The 27,369-nt window shown below is 38.0% G+C and overlaps 1 protein-coding gene across 20 annotated transcripts in view; it reads right to left on the bottom strand.

Annotated features, from left to right (window-relative positions):
* cacna1g (calcium channel, voltage-dependent, T type, alpha 1G subunit) overlaps positions 1–27,369 on the bottom strand; it is a 235,239-nt gene that overhangs the window by 125,385 nt on the left and 82,485 nt on the right. For all 20 annotated transcript variants that reach the window (XM_077550124.1, XM_077550123.1, XM_077550122.1 and 17 more), the window contains exons 3-4: positions 14,597–14,709; positions 5,030–5,163 (exon numbers count right to left, since the gene is read on the bottom strand). In XM_077550124.1, coding sequence (XP_077406250.1) covers positions 5,030–5,163; positions 14,597–14,709 — 247 coding nt within the window. The remainder of the gene's footprint in view (positions 1–5,029; positions 5,164–14,596; positions 14,710–27,369) is intronic.

Below are 27,369 nucleotides of genomic sequence, written 5' to 3'. Positions count from 1 at the left end.
TGTTCATCTATGCCATATCCTTGTCTCTGTCCTTATACTCTCTCCTCTGGACGACATCATCACTTGTCACAACTGTCTAACTGTTTTCATTACAGGTAAAACAATGGTGCATGGAAAAATCAAATTTTACATATTGAACAACTCCCAATCAAGTGGGTATTCTCTCTCTCGCTCTCTCTCTTTCTTTCTCTCTCTCTCTCTCTCTCTCGCTCTCCCTCCCTCCCTCCCTCCATCTCCCTTTCTCTCTTCCCCTCCCTCCCTCCCTCCCTCCCTTCCTATGCTCTGGTGCTACCTGCTGGCCATTTCAACCGTTCTTTGCAGTTGAGAAGCTGCATCAAAGCCTTCTGTATGCTCTAGCATAAAAATAAGCTTTTAAAAAAACGTATAAATACGTCTTTGGGACAATCAAAACATTTAAAATAGAACGTATTTATATGTTTTTGGCAGCAAATGGGTTAATGGGTGGGGATTTTTTTTTTATATAAGTGGTATTGGTATCAGTAGTGGTGACTACTCAAGAGTTGCATATCGGTCGGGAAAAAAGTGGTATCGAACATCCCTAATCCTGACCATGCGCCATGACAAGCGTGTATTGTGTAAATTAACTGACTCGCTTTCATTTTTTACAGGCATTATATAATAATTCCATATTTCAATAATAAGAATAATAGTTCCAATAAGAATATGACTATTATCATGTTAAAGCATTCATTCATTATAAGTCACTCAGGCTGGAGGTGGCGAGCAAATAAGGTGAAAGTGGCCGCCTCTGAATTTCGTACACAGGAAAAACCCTAGAATTTTTAGATCGCATTATAAAAAACAAGTGCATATTGTGGCATTTCCCTCAAAATTGAAATTAAATCAGTTAGCTTCCAGCCTTTTTGGAGCATATCCCATGCAGAATAAGAAAATAAGATGAATATAATATGAAACCTATTACAGAGATGTCATAAAGTTGCTGCAACAGAACCACACCAGAAGACTGGGCTACTCAAAGTGGCTGAAGGATGCATGAACATAAAACTTACTTGGAGTATTTAGCAGCTAAAGCAAGTCAATCACAGGGCACCTATTGACAAACTAACCAATCACACCAACTTCCATTAACATAAAATGTATGTTTTCGGGATGTGGGAACTTGCGAACTCAAACCCAGATATACAGACTGTAAAATGCCAACTGCTCTTGCTCCATAATGTATTTTGTGAAAATATGTTAAAACAAACATCTGGCAAGTTCTCAACCTCTCCAATATAGTAGCTCCTGCTCCCTTCCATTGACTTTCTCAGTCTCCTTCAGCTTCTGCACAGCCCAAACAAGGCTGGAGCAGATCCATACAGCATCAATAAATCAGTGAAAAGAAGCAAGAGGGAAAGGAAGAACACACTCAGCATCAGGTTCAATGCATTTTGCTCACCTCCTATAACGCAACTACATCCCAGGGTGGAAATAGAGCAGGATATGTTCGATCGGTCAAGCCTTTTTAAAGGTGCTAAGTTTGCATTTTAAATTTCAATAAATCATGACAGCATCAATACTGATACATTTATACAACATTACAGTGAGGCAATGTCATGTCAGTGGGGGTTACATTGTACTTTTTGTATCTTTTCCATTGAGCTAGCGAGCTAACAACCGAGTAGCTAAACAACAGCAGGCTTTACCAGAACTTGAGAATTGTTTCATTCAAAGAAAAGCAAAGAACGGCACACTTTTCTTTTTAATCCTTGGCTGAGCAATGTCAACGGACAAGAATTTTAGCTCACTGGAACTGCCTCATGGTACCAAAACGTAGAGCATAGGTTCGATCCCCAACATATAATATATCCTGAAAAGTAGATATTTGGGCAAATAAGATTGGGCACCCTGATTTTGAACATTATGCCATTATATTTGTTCATTTGTTCAGCAAGACTTAACAAGAGAAGAGTTATGTTTTATTTTCTACCCACACAGTGTAACATGAAAATAGTTACACTGTACGTTGAGTCAATTTCATTTAAATATCTAGAGGTCGAGCCAAGTGTCCTCTTTTTGGGAAATCAAAATATGGTCACTCTGCTGTGTGTTGCTTTTCAAAGGTAAAATGTTATCTAAAGGTAAAACTACTGTACTACAATGAAATTATAAGCACAGTAAAATTGAGACAGACCACCTTATCACGTCAAGAATTTTTCAGTTGTGTGTTTCATTGAATAGAACCACTAATATCTACATTGTTCCACAAATGACATGTAATTCGTTTTTTAGATTTGTGGCCACAATATAGATACTGTATAACATGGACAAAAAATATGCTAATATGTGGCCATTAACTAGATATAAATGGTGACAAGCCGTCCCTCATTGGCCAGGAACAGTCGCTGTTGTTTTACTCCCAGCCATTTTCACTGAAGCAACCCCCTTCGCCCCCGGCTGTTTTACTGGATTTTGACAGATTTTGCAAGGCTCACAGAATATTATGTTATATTGTTACACAAACATGGAACCTACCAAAAGAAGACAAAGTAAATTTCAATATGTTTCCGTTTTGCAGCAATTAGCATTAGAATAATGCTAAGTTCCATAATTAATCACAAATCTGTTGAAAACACTTTGAGAAAGCGCTTATTGCAACATGGCCCTGGTTGATCTCATACTCTGCTGCCACCTTCTTGCAGTTTTTTTTGTAATAACTACCATTGCTTAAGCTGCATCAAAGCCTTCTGTATGCACTAGCATTAAAAAAATAAATAAATAAATAAAAAATTAAAAAAAAAATGTATAAATACGTTTTTGGGAGTGAAGGACAAAGTATGAAAAAACATATTTTGATGTTTTGGGGTTCTAATGAGTTAAAATGGCAATAGATTCACATGAACAACTTTGACATCTGTGTAAGCAAATAGTGCATGCACGGGGACCCCAATTCCTGGTGTCCTTAAAGAAATGTGCCTTTTAGTAGTCTGTTCTCTTCAATCGCCTGCAATTCCAGCGTTTTGCAGAATGTCTTTGTAGCTTATTATCAGCCTAAATGAAAATCCAATCTTACTACTGTATCCATGTCCAGACGGCATGCACCTCTAACTTACCAATTCCATAAAAGGAGCTCTCAATTTGCAAGGCATTTAGAGATTCATACAGCATAGACCAAATATTTCTTCACTTGCACATTTCGCTGGGAAACAAATACATCATCCTTGAGTCCACGTTTACGTGAAGCATTGTTCTACTGTATTGTTTATACTGAGGGAAAGTATAGAGGATACCTGCCTTCAAACTGCTTTTATGAAAGATTAATGGCTATAGTGGGAGTGTAAATTACAGCAAAACCAACAGACAGCCCGGGTGACTATTTTCAGCTGCGGTGGTGTCTCTCCTCACACATCAGACCAGATTAAATATTGAAGGAGTAAAATGAAGCTGATGCTTCGGCTTCTATTCCTTTCCCTGCCAATCTATTGCCCTTCCTCCTCGAACCACTTCAACCCCACCCAAGTGCTCCTTTCTCTCCCCAGGTGGAGTCTAATCGCGGAGCGAGTGCTCAGCCAAATTGACGCGCCATGGGTAAGATGCTGCACGCCGACATTGGGTTATTACAGACATCGATTGGGACCCCCGCTACACCAATCAATGTGCAAACAAACAAACAAATAAAAACACACTATTAACAAGTAGATTTAGCCTCAATTTCGTTGTGAAATGCCTAGACTTCCTTGTAGCTTCCTTTGTTGTTCTCTCAAGCAGCAGCTCAACACATTGCAAATAACGCTTTGAAAATGTGTCTTTCCACTGCAAAAAGCACATTATTATACAAACAATCTAACCACTCCAGGCAAAGAATAAGACTCAGAAATGGGAATTCTGCTAATTTCCTGTGACATGTTTACTGTCAAGCTCTGATAAACACACTATTACTTGCTAACCTTTTCATAAATTGCGTGTGACATTTTCCCACAGTTGCTGCAGAATGAAGCACAGCAGGAAGTATGTCGCCAAAGAGGATGATGTCACACTCGCATGTTAAAGCGCACACGCAGAGACTAATTCGGTTACATTATTAGTCCATATGTTCTATATATAATGGATTGTTCGCCCCTTTTCCGCCCTCTTCTTGCACTAATCTAAATGAGCCTCGTAATAGCGAGCGAAGGCATTCGATCACTTTTGGTTTTAGAATATTAAATGTATCTTTATTGTGAAAGTATGAATCACTTTTCACATGGAACATATAGTATTGTCTTCCTTCTAACATGAACACAAAATATTGCCTTAAAAAGATCCCCTAGGCAGAGTTTGAGTTTCAACGAGACAGACTTATAATCTAAAAGCAAATTATTATGGATCAAAAAATGAACCGATCCACTTTAAGGTTCAATTTGACCCAACTTTCTGGATTGTTTTATACAAAATGACCCAATTTGTTGACCCAAGTAAACAATCTGACCAATGTTTATGAGTTTTTTTTATACTAAAAGACCCATTTCTTAACTGAAAGTAGAGGTTCGGTCCATTTTTGACCCATAGTTGGGTTATTTTTTGACCCAACTGTTTTTAGAGTGTAGTAAGAGAAACCATATTTTTATCTATTAAAAAAATAAATAAATGAATAAAAAAAGATTGTTTGTACCTATCCATCCATCCATTTTCTTGGCCGCTTTTTCCTCACTAGGGTCGCGGGGGTGCTGGAGCCTATCCCAGCTAATGTTAGTCTAATGGTAGTTTTGTCCTATTATCTAAACCAACTCCGATTAATCTACATTCTGGACATGACGTCACAATTTAAATTAAAGGGGCAAAGTGGGATGCATGTCAACGTTGTCAACTAGACACTGTAGATATATATATTTGTTATTTTCGTTAATCACTTTTCTGCCTCATGGCCCGTCATGTATGCATGCCTCAAACCAGCCCCATTAAAGCAAACGTTTCTTTCATGCAGCTAACGTGGCATCAAGTCCCGCCTCCGTACCTTTACATGTGAATGTGAGTGTGATGATTGCCAGTCTGAGGTGTATCCCGCTTCTTGTGATTGTATGAGACTTACCCTGCTATCACTATGAAGAAGTCCAAGCGGTTCCACGTATCTCCAAGGTAACATTTCTTGCCAAAAATCCCCAGAGCCACCATTTTGATCACCATCTCAATGGCAAAGAATGCAAAGATGAAGTCATCAAAATCCTGCAGAGAAATACACAAAAAACACTACAAGTCATTATTTTGTGTTAGAAGAGTTAGTGCAGCACATAGCAATTAACATAACATGTTTTATATTTATTTAAAAGCGACGACAAAACAATTTTGACTCCAACCTCAAGTATAAAGCTGCGGTCAGATCGAACACGAGCTCCATAGTTCAAGTCTGTGTTGGTTCATTGTTGTTGTCATTGTTATGTTTTGCCCAAAGTCTTCAGTCTTCAGGATGTTGTCTCTCCCATTTTATTACTTTGGATAATAGACTTTTATTTCAGTATTTTCTGATTTAGCTTATTGAACCAGAAGTCAAACTCACAACTTGTTGTTCTTCATCATATCAAAATGAAGAAAGATAAAAAATAAAGGATTAAGACATTAAATAACTAAAATCGATGCATGCATTACAAAAATGAAGTAAAGTAAACAAATGGAATAGACATGAGAAAGACAGAGAATGCAAAAATGAGAACAATTCTGGAAGCAGTTCAAGGCACAGGACACCCACTGATAGATGAGTCACCCCAAACATGAACAGTGAAACAAAAAATATATCAAATTTAGAACAAAGCTTGCCCCCTTGTTGCTTAGAAGTTGGCTGTGGAGTAGAAGGCACAGTTTGGCAATTTCAACTTCTAGTCATCATCACACTGTTACAGAGGGAAACACAAGCTACAATCGGTAAATAGTGGACTGTTTAAGTTTACAAAAAAATTCGATTTACAATAACCCTGATTTGGGACATCATTTTTTCCCCTCACAATTCCACAATGTAAACCCTTTGTATCTATCACTAATCATGCTATACTGTGAGAATTCGTAGCAAACCCTTAATTTATTTAACAGCCATGATGCACACAGCCATCCTTAAGTAATGAGTGCTTTCGAATGTGCATGACAGATAAAGGGAATCAATTAGAAATTAACAGAAGATGCAAGACGAGGTAGAACATGCGTCATGTCAAATAGAGACGACCATATTTAGCGCAAAGCAACGCTTCTGCTTTGTTTAATGAACAAGACAAGACGACAGGTTTGAGATGTCCATCTGCTGAGGGATGACTCATGCTTTCACACCAGCACAGCTCATTAGGAGGAAGTGTGTTTTTTTTGTTGGCAATTTTACTTCTCTTCATCGTGATAATTTCCAGGATTATTTGTGTTATCATGTCTGATATTTTATACCTCAACACAGCAAACTCGCCAGTTAGATCAACACTGAGAGTTAAATCCAACACTAGAAAAGTGTTTAGACGTGTTCACACCAATAATTGTAAATCTGACACTTTTCAAAGTGTTACTTTTTTTCACACTTAACCAGTGTTACTCCAACACTGTATAGTTTTAAAAATTTACACTGGTAAATACTGTTGAAAGTACTCTACACTAGTGCCAGTGTTAAACTCTCACTTAACTCTGGTGTTTAAACACTTGTGAGTGTAATGCACTAGTGTCAGTTAAAATTTGTAATCGTAATTAATTGCATGACTTCAACAGTTAACGCAAAATTTGATCTGTTCTAAACGCACAATAAAATGTATAATAAAATATTTATTTCGAAGTTTTATACCCGTTAACATAAAAGGGGGAAAAAAATTAAAATAATAGAGATATGGCTGCATCTTTTAGTCACTGATACAGTACTTTCATACTACTCCTGTACTGTAAAAAAAAAAAAAAATTATGTGATATTGACTTGTGTTGAGGTCATTTGTCTGCTACTAGATGGCACAATAGCATTTGTAAGACATTGGCACAGCTCAGTACATTTTTCTTTTCATATTAAGATCTAATCTTTAACATGAAGTAACTTGTAAAATTCTGCAGATTATTATTTTTTTAAATACAACTTGACCCCGGTCTCCACAAATATATTCATTATTATAACATTTCTTACTGCTAAATTTTGGCGTGGACATGTCTGCTGCGTTGCGACTGGAATTCCCTCAGTACAGGCTTTCCAAGTCAGGGGTGGTCATTAATTGCATGTTAAAAAAGTCAGTGACATTAAAGGAACTTTAAATTAACTCCAAATGAACACACTAATTTATTAATAATAATAATAATAATAATAATAATAATAATAATAATAATAATAATAATAATAATACATTTGATTTACAATGCCCTTTACATCGCAAAATCTCAAAGGACTACAAGGCGTGCATTTTTATTATTATTATTATTTTTTTAAAGGTACAAAATGGTACTTCATTTATATAGCGTTTTTCGTCCTTACAAGGCCCTCAAAGCGGTTTACATTTTGATGACTGATGACACGGCAGCAGGAGCAACTGGGGGTTCAGTATCTTGCTCAAGGTTACTTTGACATATAGTCACACTGGACTGAGATCTAACCCACACTCTCAGGGTCAGGAAACGGCCACTCTGCCACTGAGCCACGCCACCCCAACGGCAAGAACTGGATGAATCGCTATTGAAATGTCAACAGCGCACTGGAAAATGGAAAAAAATGTCACCAAAAATGAGGGTGTGGTCAATTTAGCACTGCTATTCAGGTTACACCCAACATCCACTCCAATTTACTCTGAGAGTGTAACTTTTTATCCTAACCGGGCATGCAGAAAGCAGGGTTATTTTAAACACTGCTTTCTGCATATTTGATCAAACACTGGAAATTTAACACTGACCGATTTAAGAGAGTGGGGTACAAATCCCATCTTATGACATTGAGCAGGTCATCAATTGACGTCAAATGAGCACAAGCAGTCTACAAATTTGGATGTATGGCTGACCATTCTCATTGAAAAAATGCTTTGTTTTGTCTGAGCAGATATCACAGGATCATCCTTCTATATTTGATCCAAAAAAAAAACACCTTGAGTGCTGCCAAATATGGAACGCCCCTCACTTCCTGTGCACCGTAGAAGCCCTGTAAAATTTCACCAGACACTTGCCGTTAATAACGACTGTGAAAGCTTAATAGCCCGAACTTTGGCTCTGAGACAAACTATTAAGTGAAGTGACAAAATGAAAAGTGTCCTGGGAAGGTGTTGGGTCACCACGAACTACCAGAACGGATTCAGCGCTCCTTGGCATGGGTTCAACAAAGCTGGCGTGTACAACACAATACATCCAAAAGCTGTCTGCTTGACTTTTACAATTTTATGTCTCCATCCCCTTGATCTTTGGTGCTAAATATATCATTGTCATTACCATTGCCAAACACAAAGGTGAAAGCTACCGTTTCCATCCCTGATAATATGTTGTTGTTTTGTTGGCTACCAGGATAAAAATAAATAAATAATCTGTCCATCCGTCTATTTTCTATTTGGTCATCCTGGTCAGGGTCGCAGGGAGCTGGAGCCTTTCCAAGCTGACATTGTGTATACCACTAAAAAAGACACACTGTACATAGCCTATACATAGTTCGGACCCATTACATTTTATCCATTCTCTACTATCAGGCTTTGTACAGCACTTTGGGCAACACATGGTGTTGATAAGGCACTATAAATTGGACATCATTTACTTTTCTTTTTTTTGGACCATAGACATGTTTTGGGCAAAAATACAATTAGCAACCAATTCCGATGGATTCAGTGGCTGTAAACAACGATCCAATTAAACTAAGTGGACATTTTTATTGCAAATGTATTTATTGATGAATTTGCATATTGAAATGAACTCCAATTTTCAAAGGGTTTGTGTGGATAAAAGTGATTTTTTGTTCATTCAATTAAAATCAACAACTTTATTGTTTTTGCCAGTGACAAAAAAGTGTACTCTGGTACATTCTGCGCTGCGTCATCTGCTCTATTTTGCCTGCATATGATTAATCTTGGAGCGCCTGGCATTTCTCCATGAATGGGAATCTTTTCAAATGCGTTCTTATAATAATGTACAGAGTGCATTTACAGTACGGGAGTTATGTGTGGGACAAATTGCTTCTAACCCCCAACCCCACACACTAACCCCACGTGTGTGGATTGCCTGAGAGCAAGTGTAAACACACGTGTCCACCAGGCAGCAGGCGGCTGCTCTGCGTGTTATCAATGCGTCAAGCGAGCGCCAGCATTACGCGCCCTCTTGTCACCTCTTGAACGCAGCCTTTAAGTTGCAAGTGTGCTGAGTCGCTAATGCTGAGAGCACTTAATGCGCAGCGTGTGCGCGTGTGCGTGTATAAAAGAGGCTATTACTGTGCAGGGCTGCTCCGGCTTGGAGGAGCAGATCTAAAACTCTTTGTACATGATTCGACGTGATTCTGTACATGAACACATTGTGTGTCTTCAAGGTCATGTGGAGGTCGGTGCGAGGTTACGAGGTCGCTTTGCATGATGAGGGAAGAAAGTGCACGTGATGGCAAAAAAAGGTGCATAAAAACTGGCCTGCAGCAAGAGAGCAAAAAGAAAATGAGCTACTGTTGGCTTCGTGCGACCCCAACTAGCCAACTCTTTGGGGGGAATAAACAGGAATTCACTTCCTTAAAAAAATGCTCCCTCTTGAAATTTCAGCTCTTCTTAGTTTATGTAGCCAGATGAATCATCACTTAAATATCAAACCAAAAAAAGGAGTTAAAAATAGGGAAAAATTGCGAGAAGACAGTGGGTTCAATGTAAGATAACTCCCATCTTGAAAATGTCATTTTGGTTTCTGGGAGACTTGTCTACCATTTTTTCTAAGAACATTTATATAACTGATACGTCTGTAAAATTGGTCACAACATTATGGTATGTAATCTGAAAAGATCCAATACAACAAGCTGTTTTATGAAGTCTGCCATTCAAATTTAAATTATTGCACAGTTTTGACACTGTCATTTAGATGTTAATGGAAGTTTTATTATTGCTGTTGTAATTTCCAGTGTAAAAGAAATGCATTATTACAGCGCATGTGTTTCTGTGGCTTACTGCACTCCGAGCGACACAAAAGTCATCACAAATTTTTTTTGCTGCATACCACATCTACTATCAGACTACAAGGCAAAAACTGTGACCTGTATCAACTTATGAGGCGCCACATACTATAATGTACCGTCGTGATGGACAAATGAAGTTTCATGGAAGCTCCATAAAACATCCGTGATATTTTTTTCACTTCTCTAGTTGGTACTTTTGGTTTAAAAAGGCCATGGAAATGTAATCAATTTCCAATGCACTAGCCTTTATATTTAAACAAAAAGCACCATCTAGAAGAGTAAAAAAATATATTGCAAGTGCTCCGTGAAGCTTTATGAAGCTTCATTTTCCCATCACTAGTTACTGAGTTTTTCTTTTCTTTTTTGGGGATTGAAGCATAAACACATGTTGCAGTTGTCAAGAAGAGAGTGTAGATATTTTAAGAGGTTGTTGGCAATAATCTGTTGCCTAACTAATTGAATTATGTTTTTCAATATTATTTTCAATATTATTTTTATGGTTTGGGTTTTTGTTTATTTGTTATGTTATTTTCTGTTTTGTTTTGTTGATGGAAATGTATGATGGAGGTTTATCAACATTTCAGAATATTTCGGGTTTGCAAAAAAATTATAATTTTTTTTCCCAATGTACTTCATTATAATTTGTACTATTCCTTATCCAGCTTGATCTGGCGGTTCTATTTTATAGTTTTAAGTAATATCACCATTCAACACTAGATATGTACTGCCCCATACTACGTGATGTGAATGTGACTTCTTTTTTCTTGTGGATTTGAAATGACATGCATGGCAAACATAGTGCAGCAATATTATAATTTTGTGTGAGTTATTATTATAAATTTTTTATGTATTTTTTTTTTGGGGCGGGGGGCAAATACACAAAATAAGTTCTTGCACTGTTAATGTTGGTTTGCTGTTCAGCAGTTTTGTGCCGTCCTATTTATTTATTTATTTTTGCAAGAGAGCCCATTAAAATCGAAAAAATTCAATATATTAAGTGTATGTATTTGGCAAGTGTGCAAGTATTTATTTATTTATTTAATGACACATGGTTATGAAATTTTAGCCTATGTGCCCCCAATTAGCACTGATGAAAACTTGTGGCCCCCTCCATCATTTGTCGCCCATCCCTGCTCTACACTGTACATATAGTATGAAATTGTAAAGATAATTGAGTATTATTGTAAAATACAATCAAGTGACGGTCTACCACTTTGAAAACTAGGTGCTGAACCCTGCTCAACAGTGAGCTCTTTTTTTGGCTATATCACGGTGTAGCCTACAGGTCTAATATGATGCCCCATTCACATAACTAAAGAACATTTTAGAAATACACAGACAGTTGAAAAGAAGATGTTAGTGTATTGGGAGCAATCGTTACAACACCGGTCTTGTTTTTTTAGACATAAGTATTAACCTAATAATGGTTGCTCACCAAAAGCTTTTCTAATGAATGTTGTATGAGATCCACTTTTTTCTTCTGGGATGAATGTAGTTTTCTAAAAGGGAAAACTATTTTTACTGGGGAAGGGTTCGTTCCGTTCTGTGTTTAAAAGTTACAGAAGGCAAATTAAGCAGTGTCAGTAGGTTTGAAAGAGAATGCAATAACATTATAAAATGCTAATTATGCACTTGACTCAGCAGTGGTGCAACACTGAGACAAATAAAAGTCAATTGAATGTGAAGTAGAAGAAAAACATCGTTTCATAATTGTGCAAACATGTAGAAAACTACTGTTGCTAAGATTATGTTGTTACTTTTGGCTTATCTCACTCATCTATCTCAGCTGAAATTAGAGGTCACACTGCTCGCTTGTTCTCAAAAGTGGTACCCTAAGCGATATGTGTTCAAACACAATGCAACACAATTAGAGATAAAACTGATAAATAAATCAAAATAATAATAATAATAATGAATAAATAAACCCCAGCTCTTAACTTAATTAAATATTTTTAAGTACTGTATATGTAGGATTTTTTTCTTATTATTATTATTTTTATCTTAGAACACACTCCGAAGTGTAGACGACACACCATTTGTATTAATTTAGCAAATAACACTTGGTGACTGCTCGTTTCATGGCTCCCAAAGTTCAGCCTCACGTCGGTGATTTTTAAGTAAGCTAGCACTGTCCGACGACTACTTTGCGGGGACCAAGGTATGAGCTTTCACAAAATTGTTGCGCTTAGTAAAACTTGTTTCGTACGAGCGTCTTCTCTAGCTAAATTAGCTTAGCATAGTTTGCGCCCAAGCGCAGCTATGTGGCTTAGCAGCGATCGAGTAGGAGTGTAAAGCGACGTGATTAACGTGACAGTCACAGCTGGGTATTATTTCTTTAGTAATAATGGACTCTAAAAAGATTTTTTGTGACATCCCTAGTCTATACATTCTACATTCATTGTATATTCTTCCTGTTTTATAATGCAGCGAAACACATTTCTTTACATTCTCCCTATCTATCAGTGTATTTTCTGCCAAATAATTTCACTTTAATATTAAAACTAAAATCTCAATGTGGGATGAGAGTGTTCAAATTCGCTGAGTCAACGAACAAGAACAAAAGCTGTTCTGATCCATCTATTTGAAACCACTTTGCAAGCGCATTATCAGCTCACTGCACAAGATGAACAGCGCCAGATAACAAGCTGATCTATTCCACAGCGTTCATGCATCTCTGTTTGACTCTTTCATCCGATGAATAAAATAAATCCATGAAAGGAAAAAAAAGAAAATAAAACAATGCTTCCATTAGTATTAGCTAGGCAGGATAAAACTTAATGGAAACGCCTCCGCACAAAGCTTTTGTTTATTTCCATCCGCATAATGCAAATGGAAGTACAGCATTTGCAGGGGCCAGATATACAGAACAATTTTATCAACCACTATGCTAAGTGCATTTTAAAACAGGGTACCGGCATCTCTTTCTCTGAGTAAATAAATCAGAATAGTGATTAATGCATTTCTCTTCTTGTGCTGTGGTAAATAATGATTTTAATCAGTTGGCAGTTACATTTTCCCTCATGCATTTGGGAGATGATCGTCTGATGAAACCAAGGTTGATATTTTTTGCCATAATTTTAAATGGTATGCTAGGCGCAATCCTTTACACACCGCTTTAATGTGAATTGTTTATTAGCGTATTGATAAGCTACCGAACGTATAATAACCACAACAGAATATCTTCATATTCTTGGATGTACAAAGAAAAAAAGTAGAAGAAGCTTATCCGGTAACTACCGAGCGCTAGCAAATTCTTCTCCCTGACAATTTTATTGTGACAGATGACTTGGGGACATGTTATCGACAACTGCATGAGTCTCTGGTTGCTTCCTAATCAGCTATCGTTATAGTCCATGTGACAAAAATGGAGTCTGTGGGTCATCTTTCATTGGTGTTTATCTCACATATAAGGTTTTGTGATCATAAATATTGATGCAGACCTTTTGACGAGCAGATCAAGAGGTGAAATGTACTCGCCCACAAGTACTGCAACACTTCATAATCTTTTCAAGACATCCGATAAACCTTTGCTGACTTTGACGGAAGAAAAGCTCAAAGGCTCGTCTTAAGCTAAACAACAAACATGTTTAACTCATTTTCTCCCAAAAATGTACAAAAACGTTCTATTTTAAATATTGCCATGGTCCCACAAACGTATTTATACGTTATTTATTTATTTATTTTTATATATATATATTTTTTTATGTTTTTTATGCATACAGAAGGCTTTGATACAGCATCTGACCTGAAGAGGACACTTAAAGCAATGGTAGTTATTACAAAAAAATGGCCAGCAGGTAGCAGCAGAGTATAAGAGATCAACCAGGGCCATTATGCAAAAAACTCTTTCCCCCAGTGTTTTAAATAGATTTGTGAATAATGATGAAATTTAGCTATATTCTAATGCTAATTGCTGCAAAACAGAAACAAATAGAATATACTTATTTACCTGATGAAAGAAGAGACTTTAATTGTTCTTTTGGTAAGTTGCACATTTTTATAGCAATAGAACACAATATTCTGTGAGCCTAGCAAAATCAGTAAAAACAGCTGGGAGCGAAGGGGGTTGCTTCCGTGAAAATAGCTGGGAGTGAATGAGTTAAGACTTGGTACACACATAAGGATTGTTTTAATTTTTATCTGTGACAATCCCCATACATAAAGTCTTAATACTTCTTACCGACATGGGGAAGCAACTTTTATACAAAAAATGTCTGTGGAGGACGTATTTGCACTTCTTTGATTTGCTGTATTTCGTTCACGTCACAGTCCATGGACTCAAATGACTCCAGAATAGTCTGCTTTAGTCACACAGAAGATTTTTGGTTGTAATTATTGAACAGTGAAGCAGTATTAACACCTTAGATAGAAGGATCCAATCTTTTAAGATAGTTGAGAATTCGACATCTTCGGGCAAAACCGAGAACACACAATTTTCATTTTTATGTACCAGGGCTAAGTTTATAAAAAATACATAACATCACTTACTCAAAAATAAACTGAATGAAATAAAACACATTGAAAAGCCAAAATAAGTCTTACCTGCAGGATTTTACATCTGTCAGATTTGCAGTCAATGTCCTCACAGGGATGGAACATGCCCAAGGTTACACAGTTGAGCAGGATCACCAACATGGACGCTCGTTCAAACCATGTATGAAAAATCAGTCAAGGAGCATAACAGACGGATAACAGCCACACAATTCAAAGTATACACCTTAAAAATAAACTTTCCTCTAAACTTTTTCTACTGACCTCAAGGAAAAGTCACATTGATATTGGATACTCAGCTGTGGCTAGCTCTGAAAGTCATTGCTGTCTTTTGCACATTGCTAACTCAAAACTTTTATTTTTTTTTTCAGGACTTGATTGAAAAAATTCAGGTGCTGTGAATGCATTTTAAATGAAAGCCTGTGTGATGCAAAACAAAAAATATCACATGCTGAAAGATTCGGTAAGAAAAAAAAAAGGCCATTTTACAACAGATTGGTCCTGTTTTGGTTCTGCATCAAGAGATGAGATTTGGCTACTGTTCAGTGCAGGGGCTAATATTTCCCCATGGGTTTAAGGGTCTCAACCACCCCAACATCTTGTAAAAACGTAAACTATTTGCCATGTAGAAAGCTGCTCATATAGCAGTTTTTCACACACAAAAAAACTCTAATATATAAACAATAAGCAATTAATTTCAAAGTGGCCCTTGAATCCTTCGATTTTTTTTTCTGTATGTGGTCCTTGGAGGAAAAAGTTAAACACAAACACAATACAGCTGCTCAAACAATACATCACTTCGCCAGTCAGCACTGTGAATCATCCCAGTTTAACAATATTAGGATAAAGTGTTTGTCACCTATGTGCGTGTATGTGAATGTGTGTTTATGTGAGCCCGATATATCTAAAAGAGAAATGTTCCGGAAAGACAGATGACCAGCCTGTGTTTTATTGAATTAGCCACAATTTACTCATTCATCCTACGGACCTATAATGTAGTTGGGTCAGCATGGGCCCAAACAAAGGGGCCAAAAGTGACAACAAAACCATTTGTCATGTGGTGGAAAACCTAAACAGTGTTCAAAATATGCAATATTGTGATTAGATTATTCTCTCCCACAGACCAATGTACCACCAAGATCCAAAGGATACACTTGAATCAATGAGCGGACAACAATTGCCGACAAACAGAGATTTTGGAACTACATATTACACAACCTTCATCAAAATACCAAATGATTTTGTATCTTTGGATGGACGGATGGTGACTCCGTAGAGAAAAATACAACAGAGCCTCTGAACTATGCAGGATATATACAGAGACACAGAGAGATTGACACGCCGATCAACCAATAGGCAAATAGTTTATATTTATAGAATAGTTTGTATTTAATTCCACATACAGTATGTTTTTATTTTTTTTTTTAATATATTTATTTTTACTTCTATTTATTGATGTATATTTTTACTGTGTTGTTTTATTTCCACGTATACATATTTTTGTTAAATTTTTTAAATATATTTTTATATCCGTTTTTATTTTATTTATTTTTATTTTTATTTTAGGCATTTTTAGTCCTCCATACTGAACATGGCCCAGAGAATGTGTTGGCTAAAAGTTTTAAAAAATATCAAGCGCCTGGAGCATGAAAACATTCCCATTATTTCTTAAGGAACAAATGAATTCAAAGTCCTTGCCTTTCGGAACCAACTCAAAGGGTCCACAGTAAATCGTGTTCGTTTGTAGGAAGATAGTGTTACAAGGGCAAAGCAGTTGAATTATTCTGCATTTGTAAGTCAAGGTTGATTTGTTTCTGCCTTTTGGGGTACAAGTCAGATTAGTGTCTGCTGCTTTACAATTCATTTTACACTGACAGTTTATAGAAGTACAACAAAGCCTTTCACTGACTGGCCTTGTTATTTTTAGACTTTAAACCAGGCATGTTTCACATCCATCTGCTGAACAGAGGGTGGTGGATCCATAGATTGGCACCAGACATAAATAAATACATGAGCTGAAGAATTATTCACTGTGAACATTGATACAGGACCTGAAAGTGATAGATGGTAGCCCTCATCCAAGATTGAACCCAAGTGTTGAATAATAGATGCAGTCTGGAGGCGAAATTGGAGGAGATGACCACAAAGAATCTAGCATCAGTTGGTTAATGATGGCTGCATGTGAAAGGCAGCGCAGGATTATGTCACACACTGAAGGAAGTGCGGAAGAAGCTGCAAGTCCAAAGGGATGCAATTAAAAAGATCAGTCAGTATGGTTAGTGGGATCATTAAACAGGAAACAAAAGCACACAAGTCTCAATTTTTTTAGGGAATGCAAACTGCAAAACTGCACCGACCATAATTTACCTAGATGAAGGAACTTGGTGAAAAAAAGCTTGATGTATTCCTGTGTAGCATCCATGCCCTTTCGAGTTCATCATCAAATGTCAACAATGTTCCACTCGAGCGCCAAAATAACACAAATGACACGAAGGCCACATCCCCATGAACAGCACGCTTCAACATTCTTTTCATCTTTTAGTTCACTGAAAACTTCAACTATTGTGAAGAGTTTCACAACTTTAATGCTGCATTTCATTAAACTATAAAGTTGGACATTTCAGACATCAATCAAGAAAAAATGCCTTGGAAAATCAAGGATTCCTGGAAAATCTCTTTATGTGACTTCACCAAAATGACATCACATGACAACTTATGCCAACTGGGATGCATTGAAGTACCGTAAAAGATCATCAAACAGCTACGCATTTATTTTTGTATGGCATTGGCTCATTCTTTGAACAAGTGCACAGTAAATTCTGTAAATTTTACTATTTAGAGTGGGACCAAATAGACTCCGTTTTAGAGTAATAATTACACTTGGAAGAGAGTAAAATAAAGAATTGGAGGGGGAAGTAAATAAAAGTCACTCAAGGGATGACAAACAAACTCACAGCCAATCTACTCCCTGAGCCACGCAGGTCCTGCTGTGTGTTAGTGTATCACTCATGTCAGCTGGAATCTTCCTAACGCCAAGAGACTAAGAACAATGTCTTTGGTCTCTTGGAGGTAATGCAAACAGTAGGAGGGGCATAGCTCAGATGGTAGTGTGGCGGTCTCCCAAGCTGAAGGTCGTGAGCTCGTTCATCAAACCTTGAGTGACTTTTATTTATTTTCAATTCTTTATTTTACTCTCTTCCTAGTATAAATCTTAGCCTACTCCAAAATTGAGTCTATTTCGTTCCTATCTAAATAGAGTCAAATTTACTGTGTGTGAATATGTTATAGTGCCTGAATTGAAACCACTGTAACTGTGAAAAAGTCAACTCCGGGTGATCCTCCGTTTACGACCTTCTGACCTTTGCCGTTTTGTGGTTATGAATGGAACACAGAAAATTAATTTACAACCCATTCATTGTGCAAGACAACCACAGTAAGTAAAGGTGTATTTAGACCTGCACTGTTTAAACGGACCAGAGTTTGTTTCCCACGCTGTTCCCGACCTTTGGTGCAGGTCTGAAAACACACAAACGAATCCTGGTGTGGACCAAACAAGCGGACCGAGACCCACTTTTTGAGGTGGCTGATCCGCTCCAACTGCAGGACATATCCGACTTTTTAGGCTTAACAAGCCACCGTAGCCAAGCATTGTGTGGGAGAAATATTACCCAGTAGTGAATATTATGCTAGATTCATTCATAATCATCCGTATTCTGTTTAGCCACGGTGTTGTCAGCATGTTGTGGTGGGCACGCGGTGCGCAACTGCTCCTCCGGTTACTGTACGCAATCGACGACGCGTTCCAAAATTAGAAACAGCGTCGCGAAACCTCCGTTGAATGAGCTTCCAGTGTCGCTCGCAAATATCTTGCATCTAATAATGCCACAAATATGCAGGGCATATGCAACACGTCAGAATTTCATGTTTTCCTCTATTTCCGGGTTTGGTTATGCGTTCATCCCTCGTCATTTTTGTCCAATGGGAGCACAGATCATCACACGGGTCGACATGACTACGCAATACAGTCAACTAAAAAAAGCACAGTGACAATATGAATCGCACCAAACGAAAAAAATAAAGTCAGCTTTTGGTCCGGACCAAACAAGCAGACTAAAGGACTTTCTAAGAAGAATGTATATAGCATAAACATGAATAATATAGGAGTGTATATAGCAGAGGTTGGCAGACGTCCATTTTGCTGGCGAATGACGTATGCTCAAATTTCACTTCCCACTTCTTGTCTGTAGTATATAAAAATGAAGTATTTACTTTAACCATGACTTTAATACTGCGTTAACAAAGGTTAGTGATACAGACTACATGTGTTCTGACTTAAACCACCACCCTACCTATGACTAACTATGTGATGGTGTCAATGCATATACACGTCTTGATTTAGATTTGCCTAATGTTGTGGCTATGTAATTCATTTAACTCCCATAGACATGCTGAAGTTGTGCAAAGCAGACTGTGTGAAGTCTTAGAACCGAACACAATGAGAAACATCTCGAGGAGGAGAGAAAAGAAAGCCGCAGTCAGAGACTTGACGACAAAGCAAAGCATTAAATATGTATAATCTGACTAATTTAATCAATAACTCTTCCTCTCCTGCCCTCATTCCCTTCCTCCATCTCCACAGCTGTGGGGGGTTATAATTAAACAATAAAGAAAGAATGTATGCGTTGTTCTGCAAGAGTGTCAACACTCATCTACACGTGCAGACGTGCACACAAATGCACACATTGGTGGTGTCAGCGTATAAACAAGCATGTGATGCCCTGAGGGACGGATTCAATTAGAGGAAAGATACACAAGGATGTGCTCTGACAGAACTGAAAGAAAAAAGAAGTCCACAGCACACAATTCACACATGCACAACATCACAGAGGAAACATGATAAAACTCATCAGCACCTCTGAAAGTATTCTCCCTTGGATTCTTCACACACTCCCACACTCTTTTTTCCTCTTAAACATATATTGGAACTCCTTTACTTTCCTGAAGAAGTTAAGTAGCACTAGATAGACTAAAAGTATTAGCACATCTGGACAATTACACTGGACAGCCTTGACCCATTTACCAAGAAAAACGTCAGTTCAGAGGTGTTGTACGATTGCCTGGATGACAATCAGTGTTCATTCCAAAGGTATTAGATGGGGTTGAGGTCAAGGCTCTGTGCGGGCTAGTCAAGATCCATGTATGAATCTCAAAAGTGGAAGCTGAAATTGCCGCAAATGTCCAAAACTGGATTTTGAAGAGATGTCGAGAATCTAGTCCAATTCTTAGTGGTTTGTTGTGAGTTGATACAAAGGATCCACAGGGTTCGCACATTAAGAGGTATTTTCAACGATGTTTGCTAATAGAACCAATCACTTTCTCCACTGGCACTCAACAAAGGTGGACCCTTCTCACTCTGCTCTCTTCCTGCTCCTATCGCTTGCTGTGCAGTCTGTGTCAAAACTATCATCCTATCCTCACACTGCATTTTCTTCAAAAATCATGGAATTAGTTGTCTCTCAATGTAAAGAGCAGGAAAAGAGGAATCTACTTGTCCAGACAGAATGTTCGCGGCTGGGTATACTTTGGATTCCTGGAACAAGTAGAAGGTAGTATGTATGACACATACACGATTAGAATTCTGATCAAAGGTATCCTGCTGTGTGGACGGTTATTCGTCTTTGTGTGCCCTGCGATTGGCTGGCAACCAGTTCAGGGTGTACCCCGCCTACTGCCCGAAGCCAGCTGAGATAGGCTCCAGCACCCCCCGCGACCCTTGTGAGGACAAGCGGTTAAGAAAATGGATGGATGGAGGGATAATCGATAGACGACTGAACTCAATCGCAGGTCGAATGCAATTTCTGAGACACTTCTCATATCGGATTTCAACATCGAGAAGTTTACAGCTTCTCTCAAAGAACTGATCACTAATTCAACCAATTGATGCCCATTGAGCGCTCCAACGAACGACTCAGGGCTAACTGAATTGTTGACTGCCTGTTACCAAAACAACCGTTATATTGGATTCTTTGTCCTGGATGTTGAAACTGCCAGATGCTGGAGCCCACCCACTTGTGCCCCGCATTCCTGTTTGGGAGCCAGTCGAGGGTTGTCTCCATGGCAATGAGACGATATGTTGACGTGCCGCTGGGACAAAGGACACAGAGTCACGCATACATACTCATATGATCACACAAATACATGTCCCTGTCTGTCAACACCTTTGTTGGCCTCCCCTCAACCTCTCTCTTTTCCTCTATTTTGGACTGTAATGCCCCCCCGTCATTCCATGTCCCACCATAACAGACTCTTGTTCTGTATCCCCCTGTTGGTCATTGTTTTTGCATGTGATACAATGACAAAAATAGCTATTTTGATTCAGATTCAAATACCTTTGGTCCGATTTGATTTAGAATACTAATCTTTTATAAACTTATGTCTAAAATGGGTCCTCCTGGGTCCGTTTTTATTATGTTGGTCAGAACCGAAGATATAAGGTACTGGTTTCTAAGCAGGATCCATTGGAAAATGACTTGTTGATTTGTATAAAATAAATTCTTCATCATCAGTCGTATCCTTGAAACAACACCAATAACTACAGTATAGGTTTACGTGAAAAGATGCCAAAAGGTTGTATTAGGTTGTTGCTTGGTACATTAGTGAGATTCCATACCTTAATTCCCCCCAGATGTGTTACAAGGTTATAGCAGTCTAACAAGGACCTCAAGAACAAAGAGGAAATACGTTTGTAAATGACTACAGCTGCCTTACGGGATCAGGATGTAAAGTTTGCGAGAGTAGGCAAAATTCATCTGTAGCAGAAAGAAGAGGCGCTCACAGACTCACCACAATCAATAGAGACAAGTTTCCCTGAATAGATATCATCCATTGTGTTTACTCTAACTCGGATAGTACGTGTTTAAGCATCCATATCAGCATAGCCACACTCCACACACATCACTCTGCTGCATGCCCCACGTCAATAATATCCCCCACCCAATTTCACAGTTTCACACAGAATACAACCAGCTACACAATCTACATCATTTGAAACCTACACGTTGCAGAAATGGCTAAAAGTTACAAGAAATAACCATGCAATTAATTAAAATTAATATTTTGTTGTAAAAAAAAAAAGTCTTAATATTATTGACAAAGACATTCATGCTTAAGTTCAGTCGGTAATATCACAAATAAATTTACATGGATGTTTGGGTCATTGTAAAATGTGTAAATAATTACCTTAAGAACAAGTGATAACACATTCATCAGCCAGCCTGTGGCCTTTTGTGTTAGCGGTTAGTGCAAGTGGCTAACGCTAGCAGCCACAGAGACTGGCTGGAATTAGTTTCTTTGTTAGCCTCAATAACTTCATTTTGTTGACTCAAATGCACTTTAACACAATCTTGATTTTTTTATTTTATTTTTTTTTCTGGAGAGCTCAGTATTGTTCATTCAGGAATTTTACCGATTTGACATGTCATCATCATTGCTCTCTTTTTTTTTTTTTTTGTATGTGGGTGAGTTTGTGCGTGTGTGCGTGTGTGTGTGTGTGTGTGTGTGTGTGTGTGTGTGTGTGCGTGTGTGTGTGTGTGTGTGTGTGTGTGTGTGTGTGTGCATGTGTAAGTGCGTGTGAGTGTGTATTCATTAGTTCACCTAAAACCTATTAAAAATCCCATACCGTTCACCTAAACCGAATACTTCAGAATCCAGCTAGAGACGTGAGGTTGTCAGGAGACCCGAGGAAGGATCAAAGAAAAGAAAGGAAAGTGAAATCCAGCACCGACCAGACATTACCAACTACCCACCGGGTTACCAACCAGAGTCTTTCACCAACCCCAGAAACATCTAAATTCCAACCAATTAGGGAGACCTCAAGAGACCAAAGGAGAGACTGAGGAAAGGAAGGAAGGACAGACGAAGCAGAGTGAGATCCACAGACATCAGCCTCCGCCGATTCAACGACCAGAGGAAGAAGCAGATTGTGTCTGAGTTTCGATAGATGCTGGTGTGGTGGATCTGGCATGCATGAAAATCTCCACCAAAGAGGGGAGCCGCCGACCCCCGCCAGGACAGAGCAAGTGCAACACCTCAGGGCCCCCCAGGCCATGGCAGCGCCAAGGGACAACCCAATCTTGATTTAAACTCCGAAGGGTCAAAGTACAAATTTAGAGGTATATTCTTACAGAAGCCTTGGGATGAATTAGGAATCGACTTTAGAAGTATTTCAATTAGCACGCTTGATATTCATTCCATTCCATACGTGTTTACATGAAATCTTTTGAATATTAAACAACACACATTAATAAAACATGAATAGGAGCTCATGCTGCACTTCATCTGTTACCATAACCGCTGGCTTGATGCAACCCAAGGAAATCTGTCTTCACAACTGCGCAATATGTCCATGACAAAGACGCAGATGAAAGCAGCAGAGGTTGTTCACATCACTTCTCTTGATTAAAAAGTGACTCACACTCCCTTGAAGGTAAAAACAAATATGGAGGAATCACACAAGGAAACATGAGAAACTAAGGGTACAAATATACATTGACGACAAGTCTTGAGTTAGACCCTTGTAGCGGCCCATGCAATTTAATTTTAGAGCATTTTGCACTTCCGGCTTTTGGGAGAGAATTTTGTTGGTAAGGACACGTAATTTAGAGCAGTGGTTCTCAAATGGCGGTATGTGAGATTTTAAAATAAATTTCAAAAGTAGCATCCTTGCAAAAATCCTTATGAATAATATGAAATTAATTTCAGAAAAATATAAGTTCATAAAATGAATGTTATATTCAGTAGGCTATTCAATTTCATTGTTCTAAAATACCTGATTCTCCTGATAGCAGAATGGTTCGACCCAACCTGTTATATGCCACCTAGTATCATTTCAAAACTTTATTTAAAATTAAGTTCCTAAGATTTTTGCTATGACCCCCAAAGGAGGTCTATTTGTGGTGATAATTGTCATGTGCACAAATCTTTATAAATAATTTATTTTTTCTCTTTTTTTTTAGTTATATTTCTTTATTTCCCCCAAAAAATTCTGTTTTTTATCAAGAAATCCTTTGTACTCCTTAAGGAGGTACTTTGGCTGGAAAAAAAAAATATTGCACAGGGGGTACATCAATGAAAAAAGGTTAAGAATCACTGATTTAGAGTATTGATGTCTATGTGTATGTATTCTCCAAAATCTTGTATAAAATCCTCCTAGCAAAACAAACATGTACGACAAGTGAACCTTCTAACTCTCCCTTTTGTACTCCCATATTTCACTAAACCAGAAGAATGTTCTTCTCTTTTATGAGTTTCCTTGTGCTTTCAAGGCCTATGTCTGTCAGCACTGTTGTAGCCATTAAAAAAAAGGAACTGAACTTTTTTGGGGGGAAGAATGCTGAAAGTACCAGAAGAACGTACCAAAAAAAAGGAAAAAAAAGAAAGGGATGTTCATGAAATATTGAGACTCACCGCTGCAGGCTTTTTGTAATGTGCAACCTGTCATTGTGTGTAAGAGTGTACATGTGAGTACGTGTCTATTTTCTCGAGTGTACATAAATGCAACTAAGTGTTTATGAATCTCTAGTTGAGTCACTTTATCAGATGACTGGATAATAGTTGTATTCTCCCAGAGGAGGTCAAACTGTGAATGTACACTCCAAAAGCATTAGAAAGCCAGGGTAAGACATTTGGTTTTCAGATCAAAAGATGAATATGAGACAGAATTCCAGCTTTTATTTTAAGGTATATATATATATCTAGTTATGTTATTTGTTTACTGCAGCCTCTTTCAGTTCTTGTTTGTTTTTACGAGTTTTTCACCTCAGTCTCCTTTTCAGGGGGTAAAATGCATGCTCTATTGGGTTAAGGTCCAGTGATCTTCCTCAATTTGAGTATGCATGGTTAGTAAATGAGGCCCAACGAGACTTCATAAAGGGGGAAAAGTGGAAGGTATTAATTTATAATTGAAAAGTGGGTGGCTTCAAATGAAAGGAGTTGCTTAACACATTTAATGTAGATGTAAATACCATGAAATAAAAGCTTGAATTCTCAACTTTGTATCATATTCCTATTTTGATCTGAAACTTAAATATCTTCAGTAGAGTGTTCCCTCACTTTTCGTGGGTGTTACGTTCCACGCCCACCTGTGAATTTCTGTGAAGTAGTCATTGAAAAAAAAAGTCTCTCCAAAAAACGCTAATAATTACCGAAGAGGACTAGGGCCAGTGAAGAGAGAAGAAAAAAAAGTTTGGCAGGATTCGGACTTTGATCAATTCTAACTTTAAAGTAAGAATTCTGAGAATATTAAAGTGAGAATTCTGCCAGCGTGTACGAGTAACAACTGAGGTCTGGTCTAAAAAATAGCTCGCCAGTGATGGGACACTGACTGGCTAAGGAGAATTAAAAGAAGAACAATGGGGTTATTTATTTGTTTAACTTATCATGGTGCATGTTTCTTAATTTACCAAACATTCTATATTTTGTTTAAAAATTAATAGATTGTGTTGCATGAAAAAAAGAGCTATTTTATTTCCTCAAATATTACAAAAAATAACCGCGTAAATGGACACAAATAAAAATCTGCGATAGAGTAAATCCGCATTAAGTGAACTGCGAAGTCCTGAGGGACAAACAAAAACAAAAGGAGTTCACCTTGCAATTTCAATACTGAATTTCTGTTTCGTAATTTTTAAATTTGACATGTCATACTTAATTTAAATTAAAATACATTTAAATCAAATTGCAGTTTCTATTTCAAATCAGTTGTGTTGGTGGAAAAAGGCAACATCATAAAAGTACGGTAGCATTCCAATTGCATTTTTAATTTGCTTCCATGTACAGTACATTTATTTAAATTTATATAGTCACGTAATATACTCTAATACTATTTTATGTACTCCAGTCCAGGTTTTTAGATGAGTGCCCTACAAAGAGAATAATTAGGGCTATCCCTTGTAGGGGGTGGGCATGTAGATAAGAGAATTAGGGTTGACTGTGACTGTCTCTGAAATGTGAATTAAAGGGTTGAATAAGATGCCTTAGCTATGTTTGGAGTAATAAGGCTACTTGCAAAAGGTAGCAACGTTAGAGCTGAGAATCTCGATTTGAGGGATGGAAAATCCTTCTGGTGTTACACGCAACATAACACACTTGCTGACATGGCTTATCAGCAGCCTGAGTCAGGAGTTATGCGATGGAGGCAAAATAGTGTCTTATTGTTAGGGTGCCTGTATCAGTGAGTACCATATGAAAGGTGGGAAGAAAAATGGGCAAGAGCTAAGTGGAGGGTGAATGGTTGGGGAAGGGGGGGGGGGGGGGTGACGGATGGAAGGAAGGACGAAAAGAAAAATAGATGTGAGAGACAGCACCTTTGTGAGAGGATGAGGGCGGGTGACAGGCTAATTGTGCAAAAGTGAGAGATGAGGAAGGAGAAGAAGTAACTGCACGTGAGCGCTGGTACACGTTTGACAGCTGGAGAGGGTCCACAGGTTTGAGGATGGACCAAATATTCAAATATAACCATCCGTCCAAGATGCTGTCATATCTGAAAAGCAATAAGTCCCTGCTTATGAATATGAATGCGTACAGTCCACCAGTGATGATGCAGACAATGAAGTATGCAGGGTTTGAATACATGCAAATCAGGTTCATTTTTGATGGCCAATGCTTACTTTAAAAAAAAAAGTGTCCTGCTGAAATAGCAAAAGAACAAAGGGCTAGCCTCTACAAACACACAGGCACGTCTCCCTCATCAGGCAGGAAACACCCCTCGTATCTTCCCACTGTGGACTGCGAGTTGCTAAGCAACGCAGTCTTTCATTGGGAAGTATTGTGAAGTCACGTCTCAGTTGCTGTGGTGTTGGAATTGAGGTGATGGAGCAGTGTTGTGTGCAACTACTGTACAGCAACTTTGAGCACAGCGTCGGAGACCATTTCAGCAACCAGAAAAAACGTTTACGAATGGGAGACATGATGTCATCTCAGCTCAACATGGTCATTTTAACAGGCATGAAATCTCAGGGCAAATGCTGGCAGGGCTCCGACATCTATCTGAATAATCACCAAAATGAAATGGTTGAATAAGATAAGACACTTGAGGACCCTGCAACATATTTTGTTACATTGTTTTAATCGAAGTATTGTTGTATCTCGTCTTATTTGCTCAGCATTGTAATAAAGTAATAAACCCCTTAAGAGTGGAATCGTAGTATAGTGCTGTGTCCCAAATGCTCGCCAAGTCAAAAATGTCAACATTTAGAAAAGACCTATAAAAGGATTATGAACATGAAAAATATCTTTATAGCCTATCAGTTTAAAATGAATGTGCAAAGATCTTTTTTTCCATGTCAGCACAAGTTGGGCTGTTTTATTCTCTTGCGTTCTTCCGTCTCCTTTCTTTTCCATTTAAGAAATTTGGGGCGCTAATTAGAGGACTGTGAGGCTTCCTGTTCTGTCTTCCCCTGATGGCAATTGTGTCACGATTTATTATGTTCTCATTAAAACATTCTCTAGGATATTGCACTACTGTAGATGCTTAACGCACATTCAAACCCCAAAACGATAATATCAAAATTAATACTTTGTCCTTCAACTCCCAAAAACGTATGTATACATTTTTTGTTTTTATGCTAGAGAATACAGAAGGCTTTAATGAATCTTCTGACATGAAGAGGTTGCTTAAAGCAATGGTAGTTATTACAAAAAATAGCCAGCAAGTGGCAGTAGAGTAAAAGAGATCAGCCAGGGCCATGTTACAACAAGCTCTTTTTGCCAGTGTTTTCAACAGGTTTTTGAATATTGATGAAACTTAGCTATATTCTAATGCTAAT

The sequence above is a fragment of the Vanacampus margaritifer genome, chromosome 18 (genome assembly GCF_051991255.1).
Source record: "Vanacampus margaritifer isolate UIUO_Vmar chromosome 18, RoL_Vmar_1.0, whole genome shotgun sequence".
Taxonomy (NCBI): domain Eukaryota; kingdom Metazoa; phylum Chordata; class Actinopteri; order Syngnathiformes; family Syngnathidae; genus Vanacampus; species Vanacampus margaritifer.
The sequence above is the reverse complement of the archived record's forward strand: the minus strand, read 5'-3'. Positions and strand labels throughout refer to the sequence as shown.